Source organism: Cydia strobilella, chromosome 15 (assembly GCF_947568885.1).
Source record: "Cydia strobilella chromosome 15, ilCydStro3.1, whole genome shotgun sequence".
Lineage (NCBI taxonomy): Eukaryota > Metazoa > Arthropoda > Insecta > Lepidoptera > Tortricidae > Cydia > Cydia strobilella.
The window spans coordinates 8,312,636-8,340,594 of NC_086055.1; the positions used below are offsets into that span (position 1 = coordinate 8,312,636).

The 27,959-nt window shown below is 37.7% G+C and overlaps 2 protein-coding genes across 2 annotated transcripts; one reads left to right on the forward strand and one right to left on the reverse strand.

The window, feature by feature from the left end:
• Positions 1 to 590: 590 nt before the first annotated feature.
• On the reverse strand, positions 591 to 6,286 carry LOC134747716 (helix-loop-helix protein 1). The gene is made up of 3 exons (XM_063682327.1): positions 6,166 to 6,286; positions 2,965 to 3,087; positions 591 to 995 (listed from the first exon to the last, which is right to left on the reverse strand). The coding sequence occupies exons 2-3, from the start codon at positions 3,078 to 3,080 to the stop codon at positions 698 to 700; spliced, it is 414 nt and encodes a 137-aa protein (XP_063538397.1). The 5' UTR covers positions 3,081 to 3,087; positions 6,166 to 6,286; the 3' UTR covers positions 591 to 697.
• Positions 6,287 to 13,449: 7,163 nt separating this feature from the next.
• On the forward strand, positions 13,450 to 26,773 carry LOC134747989 (uncharacterized). Its single transcript, XM_063682681.1, has 4 exons — positions 13,450 to 13,593; positions 20,230 to 20,443; positions 22,459 to 22,622; positions 25,075 to 26,773. Exons 1-4 carry the CDS (start codon positions 13,567 to 13,569, stop codon positions 26,725 to 26,727), a joined length of 2,058 nt encoding a protein of 685 aa, XP_063538751.1. The 5' UTR covers positions 13,450 to 13,566; the 3' UTR covers positions 26,728 to 26,773.
• Positions 26,774 to 27,959: the final 1,186 nt, after the last annotated feature.

Below are 27,959 nucleotides of genomic sequence, written 5' to 3' on the forward strand. Positions count from 1 at the left end.
GTTGAACACTAAATTTGCCTCTGCTTGGTAAGTTGCGGGATTGTTACCGGGAATAATCACGGAGCAGTCGTCGGCGATGGGTCGGGTTGTTATAGCGGCAACAGAAATACATCATCTGTGAAAATTTCAACTGTCTAGCTATCACGGTTCATGAGACACAGCCTGGTGGCAGACAGACGGACAGCGGAGTCTTAGTAATAGCAAAGATAGATATAACTGCGTAATAGATGGAGTCTAAGGAAAAAACGTGCCTCGAAAATCAAGAAAGTAATAGGGTCCCGTTTGTTTACCCTTTGGGAACGGAACCCTAAAAAATTGACGACCGCTCTCGGCGCTCTCCATTCAATAAACGTAGTCCCCAATTTCCTCTCTGGACATATTGACATGAAAAGAGAAAAATGAAGACTACGTTTGTATGGAAAGGCGATTTCTCGCGGTCGTCCACTTTCGTCTTAATGATCTTTTGACTAAGTGTAGGTATTTGTAACTCCAGTTCAAATTGAGATCATAATTATATTAATATGACTAGATTTGATTCTCAAACTTCTAAGTACAGTCAGGCTCAGAAGTCACTTAGGAGGTATTAGTAAGATGCCACGGCAGATTGACTGTCCGTTGACGTGTTAAAATATTTCAATTAATAAAATAGGTACAAGGTGTAAAAGCGTTCAGCTTTCGAGCATGCGTGCTCACTTAATTATGCGTCTAAAACATGGTTCAAATACGCAATATAACAAATAGCGAGCCGTAATATTTCGATTTTTGAAAGTTTTTTATCGGGCGGTAGGGTTGGCAGCAGCTGCCTGAGAGAAGCGAACGCGCCGTTGAAGGCTTCCACGCGGATACGCTCGCGGGTGGCGTGCGCGGTGCGGTACTTGAGCGTGGCCCTGCGCCGGCGCCGGCGCTCCTCGCGCGACAGCCCTGCGCAGGGGGAACCGGCGCCGCTCGAGAGGTAAGCTTCTTCGGACATTGCACATGGTTCTAGAGTCCTGTCTCTGAAATAAAATATTACATTTATGTATATAAATGTGTTATTGTTATTCTCTTTATTTATTTTCCTTCTTAGGCTAGGTCATTTATAATATGAATATAAAAGTAAAATATAAAAACACTTACAAAATAATACAAAATACACATAAACACATATACCTACCTAGTAAATAAAACCCGGTTGCATTGGGCTACTATTCCGTGCATTGGACAGAGACAAACTTGGCTGTAAATTTTGAGATAATAACTATAATAAGGTCTCGTATTACCTCTACTTATATTGTATATATTATATGGGACATGAGCCACATCAATATATTTGACATAAGACAGTAGCTTACGCAAAAATACTTATACTTCACATTATTGATAAATTATAAATTATACCCAACGGACAGGGTTGATCAGACTCTAAATTAATAGCAGTTAGGCAATTTGAGCTTAGGGACCACGCCCCGGTACCTTTTAACAATGAAAATATCATAATTAATCATAAAGTGTTTATCAGAATTTTGCATGTACCTATATGATGCGATAAATTTGATAAAATATTTAGAATATTTAGATGTATCACTGCGATTGCTGATACAGTCAGCAGCAGAAGTTGCGAAGCGGGCGAGGTGTGGAAAATGATCTTGACGCGACTTTATTGTTAAGAGAATAAGTAATACATATACGGTAATTTTGAACACCTCGCCCGCTTAGCAACTTCTGCTGCTGACTGTACAATGTTAAAAGGATATGTAGTTGTAATTATGAATAGTGCCATGTTAATAAAGTCTCAATACGTTCGCTTATGAAATAAGTATTAAAATTCCTTTATGGCGACTTTGTACTCAATATAATTACACTTACACTTACACTTAGCATTTAGCACGTACGTAGCGTTTACGTTAGCACTTAGTTAACGGACATTCAAACTGATTTACACCAACTAGGCTTGCAAAAATATTTAAACATATTATAATTGGTTTTAATTATTCCAAATAGTTTCGTTACAATTATACCGTCGCGTGGGTGGCCCCGCGCGACGGTAACTGTAATGTGATGATACCTAATTGTAACGATTTTTAAAGACGTAATAATTCTTAGGTATGTCTGTAATTCTGTATTTTGTAGGTTGTTTTCACTAAATTTATAATTTCATTCTTTCCATTTGCGTTTCTCCAAATTGGAAGTACACTGGAAGTACCCAAAATATAAGCATATTGATTTTTATTACGCCGACCTATCCAATATGTTTAGTGCTTAGGTAGTCTAGGGATAGGACGGCTTCAGGCTTTTAGCTAACGATTTCTACCGATAACACGTCAAGTACAATTTACTACTAGAATCTATGAAAATAATTCTTAATATTGGTTTGATCTATCTAGAAGTCTCTCGGACTAAGTAATTAGTTGTTTCGTGTGGATTGACTTGTGCGATGTGATGTGATTCATGTGATGCATGCTTTTGTTAATAAATTTTTTGACTTATATCTGATCCGGGGATGGCGTTTTAACATATTCACTGCCAGAGACCTGCTTGGTGCTCAGTACGTTCGTAGGGGCTTTTCGCTATATACCTACGAGTTTTCCTATGTTATCGACTACGCTCGTAGCTCGTAGCGCATAGCTCGCGCGTAAGTGCGGAGCTGTGGAAGCGCTGCTTCACAAAGCATGCAGTTGTTAAATGTGTACCTCTTCCTAGGCGTGCGACAGAGAGTCCTCTATCCCGCTCGGCTCCAGCCAGCTCTTCATCGAGTTTATGTGGAAGTATCATTGTACCTCTTCTTAGGCGCGAGGTTCTCTCTGCCGGTGATGGGCAGCAGCGCCTCCCGCGGCTTGAACAGCATGCAAAACAGAGTCCTTCTGTGGAAGTATCATTGTACCTCTTCCTAGGCGCGAGGTTCTCTCTGCCGGTGATGGGCAGCAGCGCCTCCCGCGGCTTGAACAGCATGCAAAACAGAGTCCTTCTGTGGAAGTATCATTGTACCTCTTCCTAGGCGCGAGGTTCTCTCTGCCGGTGATGGGCAGCAGCGCCTCCCGCGGTTCGGCTAGCATACAGGACAGAGAGTCCTCCATCCCGCTCGCCTCAAGCCAGCTCTTCATCGTGTATCTGTGGAAGTTTCAAATTGCAATAATAGCTAGTAGTCTTTTTATAAGTACTATAGGATAACAAACTAGACTGCGATATGGTATACATACATACGGTCATTTCTTTGCCTGCAGGACATTTGCGATTTTAAGGTGGATATACATAAAGGTGGTACATATAAAGGTTCATTTAAGTGTTTATGTATAAAAACCACTATGTAAATATAGCATAGGCATAGATGGTTGAAGTTTTGACAAAGCACATGTTCAGAATCTCCTAACTCACAACAAAAACTAGCATCGATAGACATCCTATAGTGACACTAAAACTATTATAAAATGTACTTATGATGTTTTATCAACTGCTATTAAGGTGTACTCGGGTAATTCCGAAAGGAAAAAACACTAAAAAAGTGTCTGATAATTCCAAAAACGGACTTTAACTGTATTAACGGAATATGAATAATTTCAAATAATTTTCGGCATTACCCTATTTCCGAAATTAGGTACCCGAATACACCTTATACTCGGTGTTTTTTTAAAGTCCGTTATTTTCAAGTGCATGCCTGAGCTTAAATTAAGTAATTTTCTCAAGAAACTGGTATCCTAACTAACTCCATTTTGGAGATAATCAATGATTATTTTTTATTAGATAAGGTCCCTACGATAGCGTGTGCACTGTGCACTTGCCTTAGGGCTTGTTTACATATTGATTAGTGTTTAGTAGTATGAGTTTTTACATTTGTTAACAAACGCAAGTTACTATCTCGGAATATCGATATTCGAAATGTCATTGCTATGTCATAGTTTACAGTTCTTTGTTGGATCAAAACAATGTAATATTCGTGTTACAACAACAACAAGGCTATTATGTAATTACTTTTTAGGAAAAAAAAATAACTATGCCATTCAGTTTCCTTAAATGTGCTTAGCCATACCCCGAAGATAAGGTAGTTTAAAAAGAAAAACACCGTGTATACCTATTTAAAAAAAATACCATGAGGTGGATAATGTGTTAAGGTTAAAGGGTAGAATGCTGTTTATGTTTTGAATGTACCTAACGGTCAGGGACCTTACAGTACCTAATGGACTTTGATATTCACTTTTATTTTACCACACATACAAACGCAACCCTTTGTCACCTAACGAACGGAGAAGGTTTCTCGACATCCTTAACATCTCAAAGGACACCCTGCAAATATACAGTTGTTTTCACAGCCTCTCAAATCAAATTGACTGCCCGCAAGGGTAGTCGAGATAAATAATACATCACGGGTTCACACCTCGCGCTAAGCGAGCTCTTTAGGGTATAATAAATCCGTATTTATTCTTTTTATATCGCCCCTAACCCTTCGAGTAATCGAATCACGCGTCCGTATCGAATCGATTGAGTCGAGTTTTCGGTAATTGATGTGCATCTGTGATGGAATTGCGAGCTGGTGTCTTGATGAACAATTATTTTGGACTTTAAAGAGGACGATGCTCGTTGATTGTGTTGCCCCTGCGCAACATCTAGGTAGGGAATCGAATTATAACTGTTATTTAATTTCATCTACTGATTCGATGTGTAAGATATTTATTTCTAACATTGACATTGGCAATCTAACAGCACACATACCTAAATGGCGTTGTGAGTTATTATGTTTATAATCTACTGATAATAATTTTGTTGCCCCTACGCAATATCTGGGGAATTGATTTTTAACTGTTGTTTAATTTCATCCACTGATTCGATTATAATTTAATTTAATTAATAAATGGCGTAGTGAGTTATTGTTATTATGTTTATAATCTACTGATATACTCGTGTTACCTACATGAGTTAGAAATACCTAGAGATTTAGGTTATTATACACGAGTGCGACAAATCCCAAAAAAGTTAGTTATTACTATTATTTTACGTGCAATTGTTAGTAAGTCAAGACTTTTTATAGAAATAAAAATGTTAATATCGAATCAAATACTTGCTACAAGCACTATACTATATAACTGCGATGGTGAAATTGGCCGCTGAGTTTGTCAGTGCCAAAATTAGAGAACTCGATTAACGACAGCTCTCATTCCGCGTTAATTACGAATTTACGGCACCTTGCCTTTAGAGTTCGAGTCGAATTCGACGAAGCTGCATGGCAGATTTAATGACAAACTGTGGGAATGCCATCATACAATGTTAAAATTCTATAAAAATATGACGTTTACAATGCCACGCCTACGCTTCGATGTACTTAGGTATTGAAGTCGGTGCAGAGTTAGCTTAGTTAGAGTTAGACGGACTTCTACGCCTTCTACGCCTCTACGAAGCATTTCCGCTACGATCCTACAAAAACATGCTGCCGACTACGACTTAGCGCCACTTGTACCATCCCACTAACCCGGGGTTAACCTGTTAAACCGTTAACCCAGTGTCAAATTGTACTGGTAACCATGGTAACTCCAGGTTTAACCGGTTAACCCCGGGTTAGTGAACAGAATGGTGCAAGTGGCCCTTAGCCATTATAAAAATTTGACTGATTCTGTTTTTTCAACTTCATACTTTATTTATAGGGACCCGCCATTAAGTATTATAGATGCCCATGCGTTATTACACTTGTTACTGTTTAGTAGTGTCCGACCAAAACCGGGTTTTTTCCTAAACCGGAGGTTCGTTTTTGATACTGTTTCGGCCGAAACCGAAACTCATAGGTAGACGCGTTAAAATTGTTTTAAAAAAACGTCGGTGGCCTTTCTTTTAGACATATGAACAATGAAACACCTACAATTTGTGCAAGGGGTGTAAGAAAAAAGTGGCCTAGTCTTGGTCGATTTGCCGAGATTTGTGTTAGCTGGACACTACAAAATTATAAGAATACTTGCAAGAATAAAAAATGGTAGCTAAAGCTGAGTTGATATTATTATATAGTTAAAAGAAACATGAGTTATAATAGAAAAAACTATTATTTCAATTTTCGTAAACACAATGTTTTAAATTAATTATGGAAAAATAAATCACTTTTTTTTCTACCAATATTATACTAACTTTAATATAACATTGATACATAAGTAATACTATGTTTTTCTAAAATTATAAATGGTTGTGTCTATTACTATAGCTCAAACTCACCCTGACGTTTTCCAATATAATTCCTTAAACCTTCATAGTAATGAAGTGGATCACGATCAAATCCACCACTGCACACTAGACACTCCGCAAGATTACTGCTCCAGAGGGCAGCATCCCTCCGCTTATATCCTCTGCGTAGAGGGTGGGTACACCCTACCATATTGGGGCGGGACTTGCGAAAATTAAAATTTTATAATGCCCTCTTAGCAGACCTCGCTGATTACCAGAGCAAAAATGTAATTGTAGAGCAACGAACCTATTTCATTGTTTTAGTCTTAGGGGTGGTTAGAGTAGCGCTACCCCGTTTTTCACGTAAAATAGTAACAATGGTTGTCAATTTTCGGAAACAATGAGGCCTTCGCAGGCCACTGGTGGTCCCTGAAAGCACCTACATGAAGTGGTCAATTTTAAACAGAAAACCCTACGTTGACTATTTCCCAGGTAGCATTTATACGTCATAATGTCGTCATTATGACGTCGCTGACGTCACTGCTACCTGGGATCTTCTATAACGCATTTGCTTCCGAACAGTTGCTAGTGCTTAGACACATAGAAGAATGCCGAGTGGTCCCTTTTTACTGGAAAGACACAGCCTGTTGCTCTCATGCATGATATTAAAACGCTTCAATATTTTCATCAAGTTTTTGGATTTTTTAGACGTCATGTCCTTATTTTGGATGCAACCCCAATTTTGTTGTACTAAAAATACAAAAAGAGCTGAACAGCCCGGGTTTAAATAAATATAACGCACTATCTCTTGTATTTACCTAATAAAAAAACACATATTGTAATTTATTGACCAATTTAGATAAGTGGTGGTTAGTATATGTAGAAGGATCACTTATTTTAGTCAGGAAGTACCGAGAATACCGATGAGATATGAGAATTCCGAGAAATTCACGAAACTCCTCATTAGTACCTAAGTATATACTAATAATAAGTCATGTTTTTACTCTGATCCTTAATCTACGGATCGACAGTAGTCGGTTGTTACTAGTGATTTACTTTGAAAATAAAAACTTATTACTAGCTATAGTCCTGTACTTACTTTACAACCCAACTTAATCCACCATCTTAGCCTTCGCCATACAGGTAAATTGCAAGCACCCGTTCTCCGCGGAAATTCTCGTCGAAACCGAGATTCTCGCTAACACAGCATCCTCAGTAAGCCCCGCCTCCCATTGTAGCAGCCAATCCGAGACGACCCCGCCTATCGATCCCGGGCGCAGGTGGCCTGGTAATAAGTCTGGCTTTACTATGACCATTTTCTTTTGGGATACACTTTTGGACATGGAAAGTTGAATTTTCGTTGTAGGGTTCAGTATGGACGAATACAAAAGTACGGTATTTACTCGTAATATAATTTTAATAGTGAACTGTGTCAGTGACCATCAGTATCACTACATAGTATAAAACAAAGTCGCCTCCTGTTGTCTGTCTGTCCCTATGTATGCTTAGATCTTTAAAATACGCAACGGATTAGGATGCGGTTTAAAAAAAAAAAAATAGATTGATTCAAGAGGAAGGTTTATATGTATAATACATCAACCCGTGCGAAGCCGGGGCGGGTCGCTAGTAATGGTATAAATCTCATTATACAATTAGATTTAGCTACAAATAGCCATAGGTATACCGGTAGCCGTTAGCAATACAAGTTTTTTAGGACGCAATAACAACAAGAAATAGTTGATTCACCCAGATACTAAATAGGTACTTATAGGGCGCCATTCGACCACCTGGGGGACTAGCGAAGATGACATCGACAAACACCAAATGAAAAGAAAAAAATGTAGGTATCGGGATGACAGATGTTACGAAAAGCCATACTTATGTGTGTATGACATGTATGACTATTTCCATACATTAATTAAGTTTCGGTTAACGTTTTCTATCAACGATTGTTGGCTAGGTTCCGGATGTCAGGGTTGCTGTTGTCGTCGAGACAGTGCAATAATGAGGGCTACCGTTTTTGTCCAGAAAAACAGATCTCAAAATTCTTCTATGCTTATTTTTATAAAATCAATACGTTCTAATATACACAAAAGTATTTTTCATTTCTCATGCTCTGAAAGAGAGTCATTGTTGTTCTAAAAAGTGTGCAGAAAATGATACGTGTCTGCACTAGAGCAGTTTACGTTCGAAGTACGTTTTTTTAAAAAAAATGATTAGCAATTGAAATTTGAGTTTAAATGGATTTGTTATACGATTTTCCTTCTGATATTTGACTCTCCATTCCATAAATAACGATACTTTTGCCTTAATTGTTAATTGAAAGTACTCTCAAGAAATACTACAAAAATTTATACTTAGTCATGTTTAAAAAAACACATTTTTTTTACTTTCCTCGTATTTGAAATGAAATGTAGAGTGTTTAACTCGGGTGAAAGGCATCATTTCAGCCTCGAACAATTGCTCGGCAGAAATGAGTGCCTTTCATCCCCTGGTTAACAATCTACTATTAACGTCTAAATGTGCCATTTTTTCGACCTGTTTTATTTTGCATATATTTTAGTTGGCACTTTTTTTAAACCACTAACATTTATTGAGCTATATCTATTGTTTACCATGATTAATCAAAGATGGACAAAGATTTACCACAGTTATGAATAAGGAGTGAAAGTTTCCGATAAAAAAGCTTGAAACCCAATAAAAATCATTTATTTAAATTTTGTTTTCGCTTAGGAATGGTGTCAATGTTGATACCATAAATGAATTCAGCACCCCCACCCCCGATTTATACGAAAACGTTACCAAACCCGGCCTAGCAGCTTTACTGATGTAGATAATCAAGATAAAAATGAGAACCCTAAATAAACCTTCAAGAGCGGATATCTCAAAAAATACAAGATATCTAAAAAGTTGACTTAATAAACCTTGTAACAAATTAAATCACTTTTCATTTTGTATAAGTGGCCATGTCGTTCAGACGCATAGTTTCCGAGATATAAGCGAAAAACCGAAAAATGGAACCTTTAAACCCCACTCTCCCCCCCAGCACCAGGGTTACTTCCGGGGACTTTTGATATGTTCACCTCCTAACTAGTCCAAACAAAGCTACGAAGTCAAAAGTTGTGTTCCTAGCATTTCCCTCTATCCCTTTTTGCTTGGCCTACAAAACTTCTATGCTTTGAGATTTTGAAAGACCTCCATCTACACTAGCGCCCCAAGCGGCAAATTTAAACGCGGTAGCCCTTATTACCTACAGTGTCTGTAACTTTTAATCTCACATTGTGAAAAAGTGACGTTTGCACGATCACATGGAAAACAACGTCAATCATACGCCCGCAGGTAGAATTTAAATTATTCTAATATGATGATTTTACAAGTTTATCGTGTGATAACTTTGGTAGTTGACCGCTTATCTTTTTAATTATCATCAATCACAGATAACATTATGTACTTAAAGTCACACACATGTACAGTCATGTAACTCATAAATACAAAAAAGTCGCCATGACAGAACCTTACGAATATTAAAGTCGACGAATTGGTTTTTAAATAAAATAAGTTCAATTATCAAGTAAAAGATTTGGAGACTTGGTTGGACCTGGCGGTGAAGAACGAAAATCGAAATTTCGTTTTTTCGCGGTATAGGCCCTCAGACACAAATAAGGTTACTTACCTTAGCGCCACTTGCCCGGGGTTAACCGGTTAAACCGTTAACTCAGTGTCAAATTGTACCAGTAACCATCATGGTAACTTCAGGATTAATCGGTTATTGGGATGGTGCAAGTGGCCCTTAGAGGCTTAGGCCAGCAAAGTACCTACTCTGAAAACCATCCACTTCAGTAAAAGTAGTTTTTGTATGCCTGTGGTACTGTTTACTCTACTTACCTGGTCTTCTCCGTTTCAATCGTGCCTGATTATGTGATTATCTTGGTTGGTGATAGTCGTTCAAGCCAAGCAGAAACGTACTCCCTCCATTGATTGCGAACCATCGCATGTTGATACTCATACTATATTTTGTGGTAAGTTTTTCTCGGCCACAGCAGCATGTACGGTGGCAAATAACCTGTGCATATATTTTCTTTTATACCCAACTAGGTTTTGCCCGTCTGCGTGGAGTTAATAATTTGGGTAGCTTATTTTTTATCCAAACTGCCCTGGAAAAGGGCGTTAGAACGGAAAAGGGGGCTGTCGTTTGTATGGGAAATCAGTAAACAGCAGATACCTCCAGATACATACCTATTTCAGAATTTTTAATAGTAAATAACCCCCCCCCCCACCCTTTAAATTAGGTGATGGAAGATTGTCATATATTAATGAAAAGTGAATAAATTTTTCACCTAACGCCCATGTGACGGTAGCGAAACGGCCAAAGTTTGAGAAGTTAGGGCTTCTAGAGTTAGTCCCCAAATAAATAATATCCATACGTACGTAAAAGTTAAAATTTGGCTTGCAATTAGTAATTCACGCTCAAGAATACTGTGAATACTGTCAAGTCTACGTTTCTGTCCCCTTAACGAAACTTACTGTAACTTTAACAAATAATTTGAATACTACCGCACTCGAATTGATTTCTAGCTCACGATTCATAAGATAATGTACCTATGCAAAGAATCATGTACCGGCCGGGGACGTCTGCGACTAATGCTAACTCGGATTGCGATATTAATATTATGCCTACGTTTATACTAATACACGAACGACTTGGAGAAGGTCACGGCAAACTCTAATTTTGTTTAATGCGACATCAGTTCGGGTTCAGGACACGCGATTAGTGACTGGTTCAATACTTATCTGCATACCATAAAAGACTGGTTATTCAAGTACTTTCGGGTTAAGCTTGGATAAGCAGGTACCTTATGTTTACTACGATTTTAAACCATACAACGATACAGTTGATAGATAACTTACATAACCTTACATTATCTTGGGCTTAGCGTATTGAGGTTTATTAGACCAAATTACGGTTTTCTGTTATTATTTCCATGTTTAGATAAAAGTGCTAAATAAAAAAATCGATGTTAGGATCGTTAGGCCGAGAGATTATTTCAATATTTCCATGTTTGTCTATGGGTTTGACATTAACAGTCAAAATGGCATAGACATGGCATGGACTCCATGGACTACTAAAAATGTCACATAACCAAATGACTCTACAAGGGGGACAGTAATACCTCTTTGAAACTGTGATGATAATATACTTTTCAACACACTTGCTCGTAACCAAAGAGTTTAAGTATAAAAAAATTAAGTAAAGCCTGACCTGTAATATATGATCGTTGTCAAGGGGGCGCTGTTAATTCTCATGTATAGGATGACATTTCATATAGTATGAAAAAATTTGTTCCAGTAAAATTCCGCAACATGGCGCGTGATCATATATTCCTGGTCAGTCTTTAAGTATATTCTCGTAACGTGCAAGTTATTGAACCGCTTTTAGCTAGGAGGATAGGTATAACCAAACGGAGCCGCCACGTCTGTAATTTACTGTACAAAAAAGTCTGCCAATTTTAGCGGGGGAGGGGAACGTCAAATGTATACGTATAACGTCAAAATACTCATTAATATTAAATCAGTGTGGTACATTGTGTAATTTGTGTATGACCATTGGCTGACTATTTTCGACAGATGGGAAAGCCTGTTAATGGCTACTTCGTCTTAGGCTTTTAGACTCATAATGACATATACAATATTAATCACGCTTGCGTTTTCATTATATTATCTTCTTCTTCTTCTTCTTCTTGCTGTGCCATATCCTCAGCGGATGTCGGCGACCATCTTACGGAACTTGGTTCTATCCTGTGCCAGTCTAGACAAACTGGCAGTGTCATTAATATTGGACCAGCTTTTAATGTTGTCTATCCAGGTTAGCTTTCTCCTTCCTCTGCTCCTTTTGCCGTCGATTTTCCCTTCCAAGATGTTACGAATTATGTTATACTTGTCGTGTCTATAGATATGTCCAAAATATGAGGTTTTCCTTGTCTTTACGGTGGTCAAAAGTTCAAGTTTTTTGTTCATTCTATTCAGAACTTCAATGTTTGAAACTTTGTCTCTCCAGGAAATTTTTAACATTCTTCGGTATAACCACATTTCGAATGCATTGATCTTAGCCTCCATAATCTTATTAATGGTCCACCCTTCGACACCATAGAGAAATATCGACAGCACGTAGCATTTGACCATGCGCCATCGTAACTTTAAGTTAATATCCTTATCATTATATTATAGATTTATTATAGATTCTTAAACTTGTCAAGTAGTTTTTTTCAACACAGACTGGCGGGCCGGGCCGGCCTGCCAGCAGCAGGCGAGAGGCGCGGCAGGCAATACGGCAGATTTTAGACTTTTACTAACTGTTTTAACAATTAAAATTTGATTAATATGAATGTTTTCTTTTTTTCCTCGCGTTTTACACTAGTGTTGAAAACGTCGTATGAAACACGTGTGCAGTGGTCATTACACACACATCGATCGACTTTCTTATTGCGCGCTCGCTTACAGATCGCGCGCACAATATCGCCTCGTGTGTAATGACCAACCTAGCACACTAAACTTGTATCACAATGTACTATAGGAGCTTATCGTAAGGCCCAATGTGCATTGCAATGTACACTCTGTTTCAATCTAATTCGAACCTTTCAAGAACTACATAGAGTAGCATTTCTTTTGTTTCATTGTTTTCTAAAACAAACGAAAGTCACCCTAATCTACTATACAACAAGGTTCAAAATTAAAATAAGGGAATTTTTGTATGGTATGCCTTACGAGGGACAGAATGGCAAATTAATAATTAGTACATTACGATACAAGTGCGAAAAATAGGAACTTTGCAAGAGTAGCGATACATTAAAACGTCCAAAGGGAGTGTCTTAAATCGACACGAGTTGCGAATAACCTCATGTACTCGTATGGTACGTTTTACAGTACATATCAGATGTACCATAATAGTCCTTTAAATTTTCGACATAGTTACGTAATGTGCTAATTATCGCACTAGTGGTACAGTAGCACCATAATTATGTACTGTAATAATTATTAATTAAGTTTATGATGATGTATGCTTTTTTAAATTTAAACTCTAACACATGAAGTTGCAGAGTTTATTTTTGAATAGCTATTGAAACTTTTCTTTACTAATACGGCTGGTGTGCCCCCATGTGCCCCTATCAATTATACTGTCCTGAAAAGGCATTGAACCTGCAGGAAAGCCTGGAGCGACAGGGACAGCCAGGGACCACCGTCGCCGTGGCAACCAACCCGTTGTGCCAATAGATTCCCCAATTTTCCGGACGTAAAGCCTATATCGGCTCATAGACAAACTCCGCGGTCTTTCGCTTCGTGAAAATGTAAAAAATATCGTTTTGACAGTTTTGAAATGCGTTGATAGGTGTTTATGTTGATTTTGTTAGTGATTTAAGTTTTATAAAGTTTATGGTGTTGTAAAATTTGTACATAATGGCATTCAACTTCGATAGCGGTCAGGTAAGCCTATATAAAATAAGTTTTTACATAAGTTCTAAGTTTCGTTTCGAATTTATTATAGGTATTTAAAAATGCAACCTACTTATAACGCCGCGCAGGTTACCGATGCGGTATGTCCAGTCCTGTGGTGAAGACCAGCATACAGTAGCGACCAGGTAGCACTTAGAAAAGCAGAGTTTTACTCTTTCTGCTCTACCGACCTTCTGTAAGTGGAGTATGTGTATTACAAACGCAAGAGTTAAAAACCGGCCAAGTGCGAGTCGGACTCGCGCACGAAGGGTTCCGTACCATTACGAAAAAAACGGCAAAAAGATCACGTTTGTTGTATGGGAGCACTTAAATATTTATTTTATTTTGTTTTTAGTATTTGTTGTTATTGCGGCAACATAAATACATCTGTGAAAATTTCAACTGTTTAGCTATCACGGCTTATGAGATACAGCCTGGTGACAGACAGACGGACAGCGGAGTCTTAGTAATAGGGTCCCATTTTTACCCTTGGGTACGGAACCCTAAAAAGCGACGAAAGTATTTGTAGACGGCCTTCCCTTATAGACGATCTTCTACACATTAACCTCACATGAAAATGAAATAACAAAAATGTTAGTAAAGTAACTTACTCAAAAATATGTCCCATAGTTCTTAATTCGCTGACATAAGTGCTATGGGACATATTTTTGAGTATGAATTGATGAGTGCACCCATATTTTTACACTTCACTACACAAGTGTCCTTTAACCCATTATTCTTACTAAAATTGCAATTATTAAAGAAGAGGTGTTAGAGTATAAAATGTTTAGCAGACTAGATCTATTGTCCAAGTCGATCCCAAGTTAATCCCATACATTTTTTAACTACCCGTCGCGCACCTGCACTATCCATTACGCTCCCCATCCCCACGAGCGTTTTTTACCCATACAAATTGTATTTCCTTAATCCAACTTAGATACATCCAATTACATCGTAAATAGTCTTTAAATTCGCTCAAATGAATGAGAACTCTATTGCAAGCAAGTTAGGTTTATTTTTCGTTGCGCTTTCTATTTGGTCAATATTAAGAGGGGTGGACACTTGTCGGGAGACTACAATTTTTCACGGTATTGTGTACAATACTAATCCGTGTTTGACATCTTGCACGAGGGCTGGTCGCAAAGCTTGCCAAGCGATCTTGCGGACCAGTATAAGTATACACATATCGACATACTTGTATAACACATAGTTGTTAGGGACCTCGAGGTCAAACTACACTAGACGAAGCTCACAGTCACAACAAAACTGTTTTGTGAATTGTTTAGCTGGTCTTTAGTTTAATAGCTCTTGTGTTGAACTATTGTTTCCCTTCATTGTCGTTTCAAAAAAATCCGATGTCAGTAAAACACACTAAGCACCCTGCTTATTTTTTGGATGCTTAAAAAATATTTGTATATAGGTAGCTGCTTTACCAGATTAGACTGTAATACAATTTCAATTTTCGTCAAGCTTGATGTGCCCACTTGCCCAGTTTACCTTTTTGTTAATATATTGACCTAGATTTGGAAGTACGTTTTAAAATTTGTTACAATTGACTCCTAGCACTATACTAAGGTACGTCTGCAGTTCTGCATATTGTAAAATGAGCGTGGCAAGGGAATTTGAGGGATTTTGAATAATGAATTACTTAACATGAATATTATTTTAAAACTGCCATTTTGGGGCTAGTATACTGCCCTGTCCTACTAAGCCAAATAGCGCTATCTAGGAAATCTCAACTCTTCTTTCCTTCATGTAAATATAATTATGCTTAAAATATTGGTAACTCGTAATGACCTTGACCCCCGCGATACAGGCCATGCCTAGTGCAGGGTTCACTCCAATGTTCCTTTGTTAAATTACGTATTTTTCGGTTTGATGAAAATTCCACTGTATTTTCCGGAAACCTCTCTTGTCAGGTCTACCGTAGACCGTGTTGTCTCTCCGGTGTTACACCATTAAATCCACTGTTATAGACGAAAGGGCCCACGATGATAATTAAAATCATAAAATGTTTAATTTAGTAGTTATATTTACAACAGAGAGAGCCTTTTATTTATTTAGTCGTATGGCGCAGGTACATAATATATAGGCAAACAATTAAAATAACAATAAAATAATAATAAAATCAGATGTCAACATTCAGTGTCTTCAGCCATGCAGCTGCATGGGTTGTAAGATGTAGCAGGTCTTCCGGTGGTCCAGAGTATGAATGCAGAGGACAGCGCTGGATAATGTGTTCCATTGTTTGGTCCTCCTCACCACATTCACACAAGGCAGAGTCCAAGGCCGTGTCCCGTTCTCAGTCTGAGAGAGCCTTGAGATAGTTTATATCGCTCGCATGAGGAACGTGCGTGATTTGGGTCCCGGAAAACTTGGGGTGGAATGTCGTGACTAACCGCAGCATACAGAGTTGAAACAGTTTCCTAGTTCAAGATACAGAAATTTTATTCATTATACTACCAACTTTGGTTTATTAGTTTTATCGAAGTCAGTTTTTAGTGAATAGAAAAGAAAAAGGAAAGGTAAGAAAGCAGTTATTAGATACCTACCTACATCTATCCTGTCGACGGACACTTACTTCTGCTATTTTGCTGCAGACAGGGAAATAACATAAACCTTTCTGTTCTTTTCAGAAGAAAGTGTCCTGCAAAAGATAGATGCTAAGTATAACTTGATATATCCCTTTAACGTTTCATATGCCGGATCGCGGATCCACGCCAGTCAATCCAGTCAGTCAGTCAGTCGTCAGTATGTGTTCTAATTAATTATTAAATATAATCTGCTGTCTGCTTATCCACGTTCCGGCATACAATTAACTAATTCATATTCTTCGGAGAGTTAATGGAATAGGAATAGGCAGACAAAATTTGAGAATTCATAATACATACATAGAGAATGACCATTTACTCAACATATTTGTTTAGTAAATGGTTCAATTTCTTCGACATATCATTGGTGTCTAGAGTTAGACCAAGAAAAGTCTGCAACGATTTCAATAGCACGCGCAGTGAAAGTGTTATTTATACGTCATAATTTCATATAAGTTTAAAGTTTAAAATAACACTTGGACTGCGTTTGCTATCAAAATCGTTGCAGACTTTTCTTGGTCTAACTCTAGACACCAATGATATGTCGGGGAAATTGACATCCAGAATGATAGGTCTATAATGGAACGCAGGTAGCACGCTGCAGTTATTACTGCTGATTAGTTTAGCTATTGGGCCTTGGGCCATTCTCATATTCGATGAGCATAAGGTTTTCCATACCTCTGTGCGTAAATTATATATCTTTAGAATCGCCGTCGCTTTAATTTGCTGCACTATGATTGAAAGGGCAGAAAGCATTAAGCTATAGAAATATAGTTTTGATTTGACTCCTGACATACCGTCGGAAATTTTTGATTTTTCCTGAATTTCCGAGAACATTTACAACTTTTTGGAATCTTTCCGCAACTTGCACATCTATAGTTTTGACTGTAAATATTAGGCTAAATATATATAGGTACTCGTAATTAACGATAGTTTTGACTGCAATAAATACCTATCCATGAATAGAGTAATTCATTTCGGCTATCGAAAAGAAAAATGAACCAGATAATGTAGGAGACAGTTTGATTTAATTAAATTTGCATTATTTTATTTGTATATATTTAAGAGGATACACCGCGGCCGCGCGAAATCTCCTTTTCATACAAACGTAGTCCTCATTTTCCTCTCTGGATATTAACATTATTAAAAATATTTTGACACAGTTTGTATGAACCACAGCTATGCCCCTGTTTGATTTTTTTCGAATCTTTAATTAATATAAGAGTTAGGAGCATTTAAAAAATTGTATGAAATCTGTTTTTTGTTCCTAATTTTTACACAAATAAAAAAATCGAAAAAAGTCAAACATAGGAGCATATAGGTATACAAAATACATCAAAATATTTTAAAACATTTTCCATAATGTCAATATCCAGAGAGGAAAATGAGGACTACGTTTGTATGGAGAAGCGGCCGCAGTATATCCCTTTAATTTAACCAGACACCCGAGTCGATTGTGTTCTGTTTAATACTGGAAGCAATTAACTGCTACCACGCATGTATACAATTAAAGTTGACAAGTGTTAGTAACTCGGCAATAGGTAATATATGTTTCCTTTCTCAATACTTACATATAGTCGCCATCAGATATATCGAAGCGGCTAAGGTGTTCACAATATCTGAACATGACAATAGAGGCGTGTTCAGATATTTGTGAGCGCCTTGGCCGCTCCGATATATCTGATGGCGACTGTACATCAAAGTTGAACGAAAGCGCAAAGAACTAGATTTATTGCTTACAAGTCTTACAAGTAGCAAGGACGTCTAAATTTAGCTCAAACGATGACAAAAGCGAAAGCGAAGGTACGAATAATGACGTTGGATAATGCGTCGACGTGGTCGATTGTCGTCGATTGACGCAAAACATGAAACCGTGGTAGGTATCTAATGTCACCTAATTTAGAAAAGTAGGTAGTGAAAAACCTAAAAAAAATATTAAGGTTAGATGGGCTAGAATTCTCATACTGTTTCTCTTGCTCCGAGCAAGAAAAATGAAACATGAAGTAAAATAAAGCAAAATGAAAAAAAATAGTATGTTTCTCTTCCCCCACATGACCTTATATGACTATCATTAATGTAAAATGTTCGTTGTTGATTGTTCATCCCTGGTCTCTCTCTCTTCTATCTTTGTAAGACCATCCCACTTTATCAGGAGTCGTGTCTTCCCGTACATTTGCGCTAAAGAACTGTATTTCGTTGGTTAATGTTTTGCTTCTGGATCTCTCTTTGCTCGTTAGACCACCGTGACCCTTGAGTTGTTCTGGGAGATTAAGGACCCGTTTTATGGGATGAGATATTTCACGTCGCCATAACGTTGTGCCCGTACCAACGTAAACGTAATCGTCCTTCGTACACCTTGGCATCGCTAGGGGCTACTTTGCAGGCCTCGTCTCTGTTTCATGTTGTCATATCCTCTATTCATCCCTGGTATGTCAATGCATGATAATATGTCCGTTTTGTTTTTCTTATTGTATAAAAACATCCCGCGCGCGGTTGACGTCCTGCGATTCCTATGACACGCAAGAATTAAAACCGTGTCGTTATTTCTAAACAGAAATTTCTTTGAAATCTCATAGCTGGCACGTAAACATCTTTATAATTTGTAGGTATTTGTTACTAGAAAGCGTAATAAACCATAGATATCTACTGTAACCCACAAAACATGAACGTTTCGTTTGGTTTCATATCACCCTGGGACCGCGGTTGACCCGTTTTTAGTGCGTGTGCTATAATTACAACTACAATGATGGCGCTATAGACGTCGCGAGATGTGTCTTCTGATTAATATGGTTACCTGGTCCAGGTATACACTAAATAGAGTTAAATAATTTCAATTGATTTACGCTATGTTTTTATTTGCCAATCAGGTTTAGTCTTGATTTATCAGTTTGTTGCAATTTAACAAAAACACAACCATGACCCTGTTTTATCACCCGACATTAAAAGATTAACTTGTCATACATGAATCAAGTAAAATATTCCATTGACTAAATAATTCTAAATTATTGCGGACATTTATAATTTAGGCGAGAGGCGTGATGTATGGGGTAAATAACAATTTGCAACCCTTTGTCGGCGGGTATGATTGTTTTGTTGTGAGTTTGACGAGTTAGGGGTGGCACCTGCGCGCTGCGGCCACGGCGAGTCTTTGTTGTATTTTTCGTCTCATCTTTTATTTAATGAAGTTTAAATGATCTCTGATTTCACGAATGTAGCGTTTAATATTCAATCAAATAATATTGGTTGCCGAGCGGACCCCAGGTCCCCATGAGCCGTTAGCCGTACCAAAACCCGGAACAAAGCTTGGAAGATGATTATGATTTATGATCAATCAAAAATTATACGGAATTATAAAAAGTACCACAAATAAAATTAGGTAGGTACTGCAAGGTACTTACTGTACTTAGGGTTATGTGGAAGAGAAATTAAACAGGTAGGTAGGTATAAAGGTTCAAATTACACAAATAATCAGGCTTAATAAGCAACGTATGTAGTAAAAACTAACTTTCATTGAAATGAAACCCACACTGTGCAATCAAGGAATGTGTTGGCTCCCAGCGAGAAATCTAACGATCTGTCAACGGTCCCTAAGAGTTGTCGGCGACACGTGCCGTGGTGGGCACGTGTCGCCCGTCGTCATATAATCATATGTAGATACAATTATGTGTGAATAAAAAATTAAAGCCCAAATACCACCATAGCTGCCGCATGAACTTAAACAAGACAGGTATTTTCGATGGGGGAATTTTGCTGCCTTCTACATATTTACTTTTACCGTGCTTCTACCTCTAGAGAACACTATTTCAATACTTCTGTTTCTATTTTACTAACGTATTTGTGTCACATGTTATACTTTTTATTATAAAAGCAATAAAATGCAAAATATTCACTGTTAACACCGGTGGCAAAAATTTTACCTCGTCTCGATAAAATACTTAAAATAGATGAAGTCCCTTTGCCTCTTTCAAAAAATTTTGAGCATAGCTTGAAGCTCAAAAATATTTAAAAAATACCTACTGACATTTTCACTATTCAGTTCAACAGGGAATCCACTCCAAGGCGCCTCGGCAACTGGCAAGTGCCACGCTGGGCGCCGACGAGAGCCCGCCCCTTGGAGATGAGGCCGGACCCCAAACCCATATGCGACATCAATGGACATTTCCTACCCGGTGCGCCGCGCGGCACTTCGAGGTGTTTCGGGCACTTCACAGGCACTTGGGAGTTGCCTAGGAAGATCACCAGGAAAGTCGGTAAGTTCTTGAAAAACACCCCCTGGAGAATAATTTTACCTTCTTCATTTGTCTGTACAGTAAGTAGGTATAGAAAAAGTGGTGTGCACAAGAATTGAAGCAAATATTCGTAATTTGTAGAAGCCTGAGTACCTTCCACCATACGATTATAAGTATTTGCCAGTTGCCATTGTTGCCAATCAGACTCCTAGACATCAGTGTCCGTAAAACTTCAACGCCTTTGCGTGCTAGGTAGTTAAAGTTCAATCAGAAATATGAACACCATTTGCGACTAATGGTTTGGACTAGTTTCCGAGGAACAGCTATCATTAATAAGGTCGGGTGCTATTCTTATACTAGCGACCTAAAATTTAATAATAGCTCTTCTGACGGAAGTCGTAAAACGGTTTCAAATGTACCTTCCGAAGACACGCAAAGACTTCCTAATGTTACATCGTATCGTGTTTTTCTGAGTAGTTCTGCCTCTGACTGGTCTTCGAACGCATATCATTCACAATGCTTACTCCAATAGGGTGTTTGACTGTATTTAAAATAAAGTATTTTACACCATGCATGAAATAAAGCACCAGAAGATTAATAGAAAAACGTAAACAGCAGTTATTTTTAGACACAATTTCTATTTTAAAACTCGTATGAAACTATAAAGGGTATATAGGTAATGATCGTGACGTTACATGCTAGTGTTTCATATAAATTCCATAGTAGCAAAATCGTTTTGACAGTTCGAAAAAAGAAACTGATTTGACTAGTAGTCAAAACCCTACCTCAGAGAAACCAGTATAGGTCTGACCTTTGATTACGAATAGTTCTTAAAGGTCTAAGGTTTCAAGTTATACTAGGGATGAGCTACAGCAGACAATAGTTTGTGTTGGACTGTATTGCACCCCCGTCCCTTTGTATGAATGTATATTGAAGTGAAGGTCGATCGCTGGTCCATTAATACTTAGTTGTAGATAGGTACTCGTGATGACTGCACGCACGCAAACCATACGTTACCTGCGTTGTTTTGGAAACATACTTAAATGTAAAATATGTTGAGGTACCTACGTATTTCGTAAACATCTGCGCAATTAGCTTCATGCATGAAGTTTATATTTGAACGAAATATTTTTTATTCGGATGTTTGTTACTGTTATATCATTTTAAGTTACAAATGCATTTCTGTTATTAAATTATCATTAAATTGCTTAAAATAATAAATAAAAAGTACAAAAATTTTCCCGCGAAAAGCTAGTGAGCGAAACGCGCAAAACAGTTCACATAAGTGTCATTCAAAAGTACTATACCGAACATTCTCCTCACGTGTGAAAGTCACACCGACCTTGGCAAATTCACCCTGTGCAAAATTGCAGGGAGTAAAAGTCAGATAAGAAAAAAAAATAAGTGTCATTAGTAGCAAACGTCAGTTGGACCGTCCAACGTAAGACGTCATCCCGCTCTGTCGAATTCACGCCAAAAATTATGAGCGTTTCAACCGCTCAAAATTTTTCAACATTTTAAATATTTTTTAATAAAATAATGTGAACTTTTACAAAACTATTTTAATTTTTTCCGGTGTTCAAACGATATAAATTATGATTACAAAAAATTAAAAAAAAAAACATGTATGGAGCTAATTTTGAAGTTACGAGTTGGTATTGATTCTCGAAGGCACTAAAAGTACATTTGTTGTTTTGTTTGTAAAAAGCATTAATATTGAAATAATATACCTATAACTGGTGGAGTCAACGAATTGGGGTTTTAACCCTCAGGGGTTCCTCAGGTTATTTTAAAACTTCTTACACTGACAATATTGAAGACTACTAGTGCATATTAATTTTACATGTAAAAGCCTAGTTTAAATGAAAATTATGAAAGTGTGAATCTATACTTTTCTTACTTCTTATTATTACGGTAACCTACACCCCACTCCAGGACAGGAATTATAAGAAAGTTAAAACCATGTAAAGGAGAATAATCTTTGCGAGCATGATTTGTCATACTTGCACTTGATTATTTTGCTGTTCTTTCTCCAGCCGAAGAGTTAGCCCGCGAGCCTCCCGCCGGCAGATTTACAGATTGGCTGAATCTCCGCGTGCAGAGGCCCAAGGCAGCCGCGGCGGCAGCAGCGCGCATGCGCTCCGGCAAGCGCTCCAAGAAGGACGAGCAGAAAGCACCTGAGCCCGCGGAGACCTACCAAGTAAGCCGCGAACGCTAGACGCCATTATTAAAAAAGTTAATTTGCGCGCGTTACGTGTCCATTAAAAGTTTACCAACTGGTAGCAGAGGAATTTTGGTACGGATTGTTACGAATAGTTTGAGTATTTAGAAATGTTTTTGTCCGATGCTTGTCATGCTTGAGATTCTTAGTGGCTGCTTTATTATCTAATCGCGCGCTACTATATTCGTTAGGAAGAGTACACCGATTCGGTTTGTATCGTTCGCCGCAACTTGCTAAGTTGGCAGCACATATACACAGTGGCTAAAAAATAAGTGCATTCTCGTTGCCAGGCAGGTTTTGGGATTATACTGAACAACTTTTACTATGGGACCAACCACAAAATCGCGAAAAAAAATTACCCTCCCATAGAAAATGGACCAGCCAAAATGTATGAAACAGCCAAATGTTTATTCGCGATTTCGGGGTTGGCCCAAAGTAAAAGTTGCTCAGTATAATCCCAAAACCTCCCTAGCAACGGAAATGAACTTATTTTTTTGCCACCGTGTATATGTATGACGTCATTATTATTTTTTACTTACACGCTTTATAACACTAATACCTATAGCTTGCCCTAGGCAAAGCTATGCCAAGTTCCGAAATGCAACCATTACTCTACCAATGCTTAAACGTTGAAAAAATATTCCGAGTTTATATAGTATATCTACTTGAAATACTTTCATTGCATGTTCGAGAAGAAAATTTAGCGAACCTGATTTCAATGCCATTTATTTCACACAACATTGTTATTTATTTTTTAGTTTAAGAATTGATTTGTAATCTTTTGAAGGGTTTAAATCTGAAACCTCATAAGAACAGGCAATTATACCTTCAAAACAGGTTCACTGAATACTCACTAAAAGTCCATAATTATTAGGAACGAAACATTAGAATTACATCCACATCCACATTCGTTCAAATAGTATTCCGTACCTAACGCATTATTTTCCATTATTTAGTTATTAGGAAAATTCAACAAATAATTCTTATCATTGATTTAGTTAATCACATAGCAACTTAAACGATATCAATAAATAACGGATCTTGTGTCTGCAATGGACGACTGTCTATATACAGGTGTTCATTGTAGGTACACTAGGTACTTTGTTGTTGTGTTAGCTAATAAGTAGGTACTTTACGATATGATAATTATTAATTTGTTTAGCTTTGTAAAACTCTTATATAAAATAAAAATAAATAAATAAATAAAACAAGGCAATAAATAATATACATATAAAGCAGGTACAGTCGAAGGCAAACATTACCATCCTCACCACTTAGATGGTTGGCAGTCCTCAACTGTGCGTTTCTCTAGAAACTTCCTGCCTCGCACAGCTAAACTGTGGAATGAACTGTCGCCTGCGGTATTTCCGGACCGATATGACCTTCAAACCTTCAAGAAAAGAGCGTATTCCCATCTTAAAGGCCGGCAACGCACTTACAACCCCTCTGGTGTTGCGGGTGTCCATGGGCGGCGGTAATCGCTTACCATAAGGTGATCCGTCTGCTCGTTTGCCTCCTATTTCATAAAAAAAAATGGCTCAAAAATATGTGAACACGACTTTATTGTCTAAGGTGTAAGAGCGTACACATATTTTTGTAACTTTGGGAATGTATATATATTTATGCCCTTGACTGTACAGTCAGCAGCAGAAGTTGCTAAGCGGGCGAGGTGTTCAAAATGATCTTGACGCGACTTTATTGGTAAGAGAATAAGAGCGTTTCATGCGAGCCATTTGTCTGGATCGATATTTTTGCCTTCGACTGTACCTACTTATTTTTTTATTGTCACCTGTCATATATCTACACCTGAGTGATAAAAACATTAAAATACTTAATCTTATCCGGCATTAGTTAATAGTATCACCACAATCCGATTTGCGGTAATCAACTATCATTCCCCAACTTACCTATACTCGTAAGTATAGTCGTGTGTATTCAGGGTAAGCTTCATAACAATGCCAAATTTCACCAAAATCTGATCAGCCTTGTTTTGTTTGCATGATTGAGTAACAAGTACATCCAACCTTACTATTTTGTTAGTAATATTAGTAGTTGTTCAGATTTGCTATATCTACTCATGGATCGTGAGATTTATAGTTGACTATTATAATAATATAGGAGGTACTTCTTTACTGATATAAATTGTTGTGTCTCCCTCGGACCACATAATCAAATTGGCACGCTATATTTTCATTTAGTGCATTATTTATTTTCAGCCTAAGCAATGCCCGTTGCACAAGTATGGCCATAAAAAGAAAATAGTTCGCAAGCTTGAACTCTAACACAATAGAAGACGTAGAAAACAACTAAAGTGCATAGTGATTTTATTTTTTATTTCTTATTTAAGATTATTTTTTAGGTAATTGTTAAAGTAAACTTTTGTACATTTTTTAAATCATTGTTTACAAAATTTACATGTCTGAACATAAAGGATTCTAAAAAGGATATTAACGATAACTATACTGAAACTGAACAGCCAAATAAACAAGACACTGATCATGGCGAGGATAAAAGAAATCACGATGATCCTCTGGATCTCAATAAGACATTAGAACCAGTTGATGCAGATGGTCACGGGCCTTATGTGCCTGGAGCATTAACAGATCCCGAAAAAAGACACAATAACTATGATCTTCTAGTTAAAGAGGCCGTTGAGGAAATCCACGGGCCACAACAAGACAAAACAGAAAAATTCTGGAAGAACGTTGCTAAAAATGCTAAAGATGTTGAGACTATGAAATTTAAAGTTAAGAGTGAAACTCCAAAACTACCCGCTGTTAACGTATCTCAAAACTTTCATTTCGCTAGAAAAATGCACGTTGGCAATTTAGAGCATCAGCCTCTGCCTGACACGTTAGGCTATCGCAACATGACTAAAATCGGGGAGCATAGAGATTCTGACATAATAGTTAAACCTTATGCTATAGGATGGAAAGGGTACGGCGCCTCTGGACCTACATGTTGCACTAAAATGCGCGTTCATAGACCTAAGACTTGCGATCCAAAGAAAACTGATTCCGACAAGGATGAAGTGAAACAAAGACCTTTAACATCTGCTCCCGACTTAGGATCACAGTCTAAAAAACCGATGTCTCTCATGGACCTCGCCATTTGCTGGGACTTTAGACCCGACGATCCCAAGAGAGAGCCAAAACCTCCAAAACACATAGACGGTTCAAACGGTTCAAAAGCGCCAGCTGTTTTTACAATGGTACATACGCCAAAAGAAGGGCCCGAGGAACCGATTAAAAGCGGTCATTCAAATCCCATTTTTAATGAAAATCGATTCGTTCAGGATATCGGTCATCACCCGGTGCCATATTTTGAAAAAGATATGACGAAATCTAAGAGAAAGGATTCCTGTGAAGTTCAGTACTGTCCGCAGCATAACGGCCACGAAAGAGAAATAAGGTCCAATTCTTCTAGCAGGCGAAATTCCCCTCCCACGGCAACCAAACCTCCGTGCGACGGTATTCATGGGTGTGGGACTCCAAGCGATGTTAGACGAAAATCTAGCCACGATAACATCGGCCAAGACAAAATACGGCAGGTTAAAGGAGCTTGGAATGACAATGACGTAGATAAAAAGAAAAATAAACAATACGACGTTAATCGAAATCGTAATAGCTTAGAATCGTATGAAAAGACTCCTCTGGCCCAAGGTAAACTGCAACAGAGCACACCGGACGATTCAATGCTCTCAAGACGCTCCACAAAAGATAGCAATATGCCTAACGGTAACGGAAAGCATAAGCACTGCAAATCCTGCAATGGGACGAAAATTCCGCACGACATAAAGCAGAAAGAGGACTATAAGTTTGCCTTCAAAGCTGGCAACCCAAATTCTGTTCAGAGTGGAAGCACGTCTCACGATTCAAAGGGCATAAAGATTCCAAAAATGCGCCATCCGTACACAAAGAAATCTTACACAATTCCTACACTCGCTCCTCCATTCAGTATTTGGCGCGACGCTAATGCTACAGGGTACCCTGAGCATTGGAGACTAGCCAGTGTATACCAGCACGCTTACAACAAACCCCCGGAGCAGAGAAGAAAACCACTTATTTCTAGCGTGTATCAGTGAAGACGCACTAAACTACGTAACACACACTTACATTTTATTGGGTCCAATATTGGCATATGTAACAATGTAACCTTTAGACTGCATTAAATTCTTAATTCTAAATCATCGTTATCATTTTAAGCGTAAACACCTTTCTACTTATCTCAAACGACACATTCTGAATGGTTTCTTAAGCTATGATTGAAATAAGAGATATTTACTTAGTCAAGAAGCTGATAAAACACACTTAAGATAGATTCTGACTGAATCTCTGCCAGAGTATTAGACGACAACCACGCCCGTGTAGGAATAATAAATTACGTAATGCGTTATATAGAGAGATCGTCGTTTTACAAGAAGCTAAGTCATAAATAAAACAATACGACTCTACTTACACGTGTATTATTCATTCCTTTCATTAGTATCCCTTTACTCACTGTTATGTTAGCATCTTATGACTTGTAAGTAGGTATATATGTGTTGTATTCAAGCAAAAGGTACCACATTTGGTATGGTACCTTTTGATTGAAAACGTCACATATTTATATCATTTTGCGTTCGATTTTGAAATTAAATTAGTACATAAATAATATATGTGTATTTGGCGATTATCTGACACAAATCGACTAAGTCCAGGGGTTGACAAACTTTTGAGAAGAGCTAACCGGAGTAAAATCACCGTTTTAGAAATCTCACCATATTTGTCTGTCTGTCTGTCCGGCGGCGGCTTAGCTAAGTGAGCATACTTACTATAAAGCTGCAACATGGCATGATTATGTTTAATAGTCACGCCGACAAAGTAGTAAATTAAAAACTAGAAAAAAAAAAGAATAGGTACCTCCTGTACGTGTACTTACCTACAGAAAGTGTACGTGTACAAAAAAAAAGGAGACTAGTTTTTTTTCTTTTTTGCATAGGCACCTACTATTTTTTTTTAGCTTAAACAATGAGGATATAATAAGATAGAGCGGCACTGTCATAGTAAATTTTGTAACCACTGTAAATTCACTGCCATCTATCGACATACTTTAAAACTAAAAATGAAGATTTATAAAAATACGTTAAAATGTATTTAAATATGGATAAGTATTTTTTTTATTTGCATTAATTATTTTTATATGATATTGATCCATGTTCTTTCACTGGTATGCGTTAAAATTATAAATAACAAACGAAACAGTCTACGCCCTCTATACGAGAGTAGGCCAAAACTAGTGGCGCCATCTGATCGAGAATCAAATTTTCGTGATTTT

Excerpts from the sequence above, each read along its gene's own strand:
- LOC134747716 (XM_063682327.1), bottom strand. The coding sequence starts at position 3,080 with ATGAAGAGCTGGCTTGAGGCGAGCGGGATGGAGGACTCTCTGTCCTGT. Across the intron at positions 996-2,964 it reads AACCTCGCGCCTAGGAAGAG|AGACAGGACTCTAGAACCAT; the intron begins GTACAATGATAC and ends ATTTTATTTCAG.
- LOC134747989 (XM_063682681.1), top strand. The coding sequence starts at position 13,567 with ATGGCATTCAACTTCGATAGCGGTCAG. Across the intron at positions 13,594-20,229 it reads TCAACTTCGATAGCGGTCAG|TTCAACAGGGAATCCACTCC; the intron begins GTAAGCCTATAT and ends TTCACTATTCAG. Across the intron at positions 22,623-25,074 it reads AGCCCGCGGAGACCTACCAA|GATTCTAAAAAGGATATTAA; the intron begins GTAAGCCGCGAA and ends CTGAACATAAAG.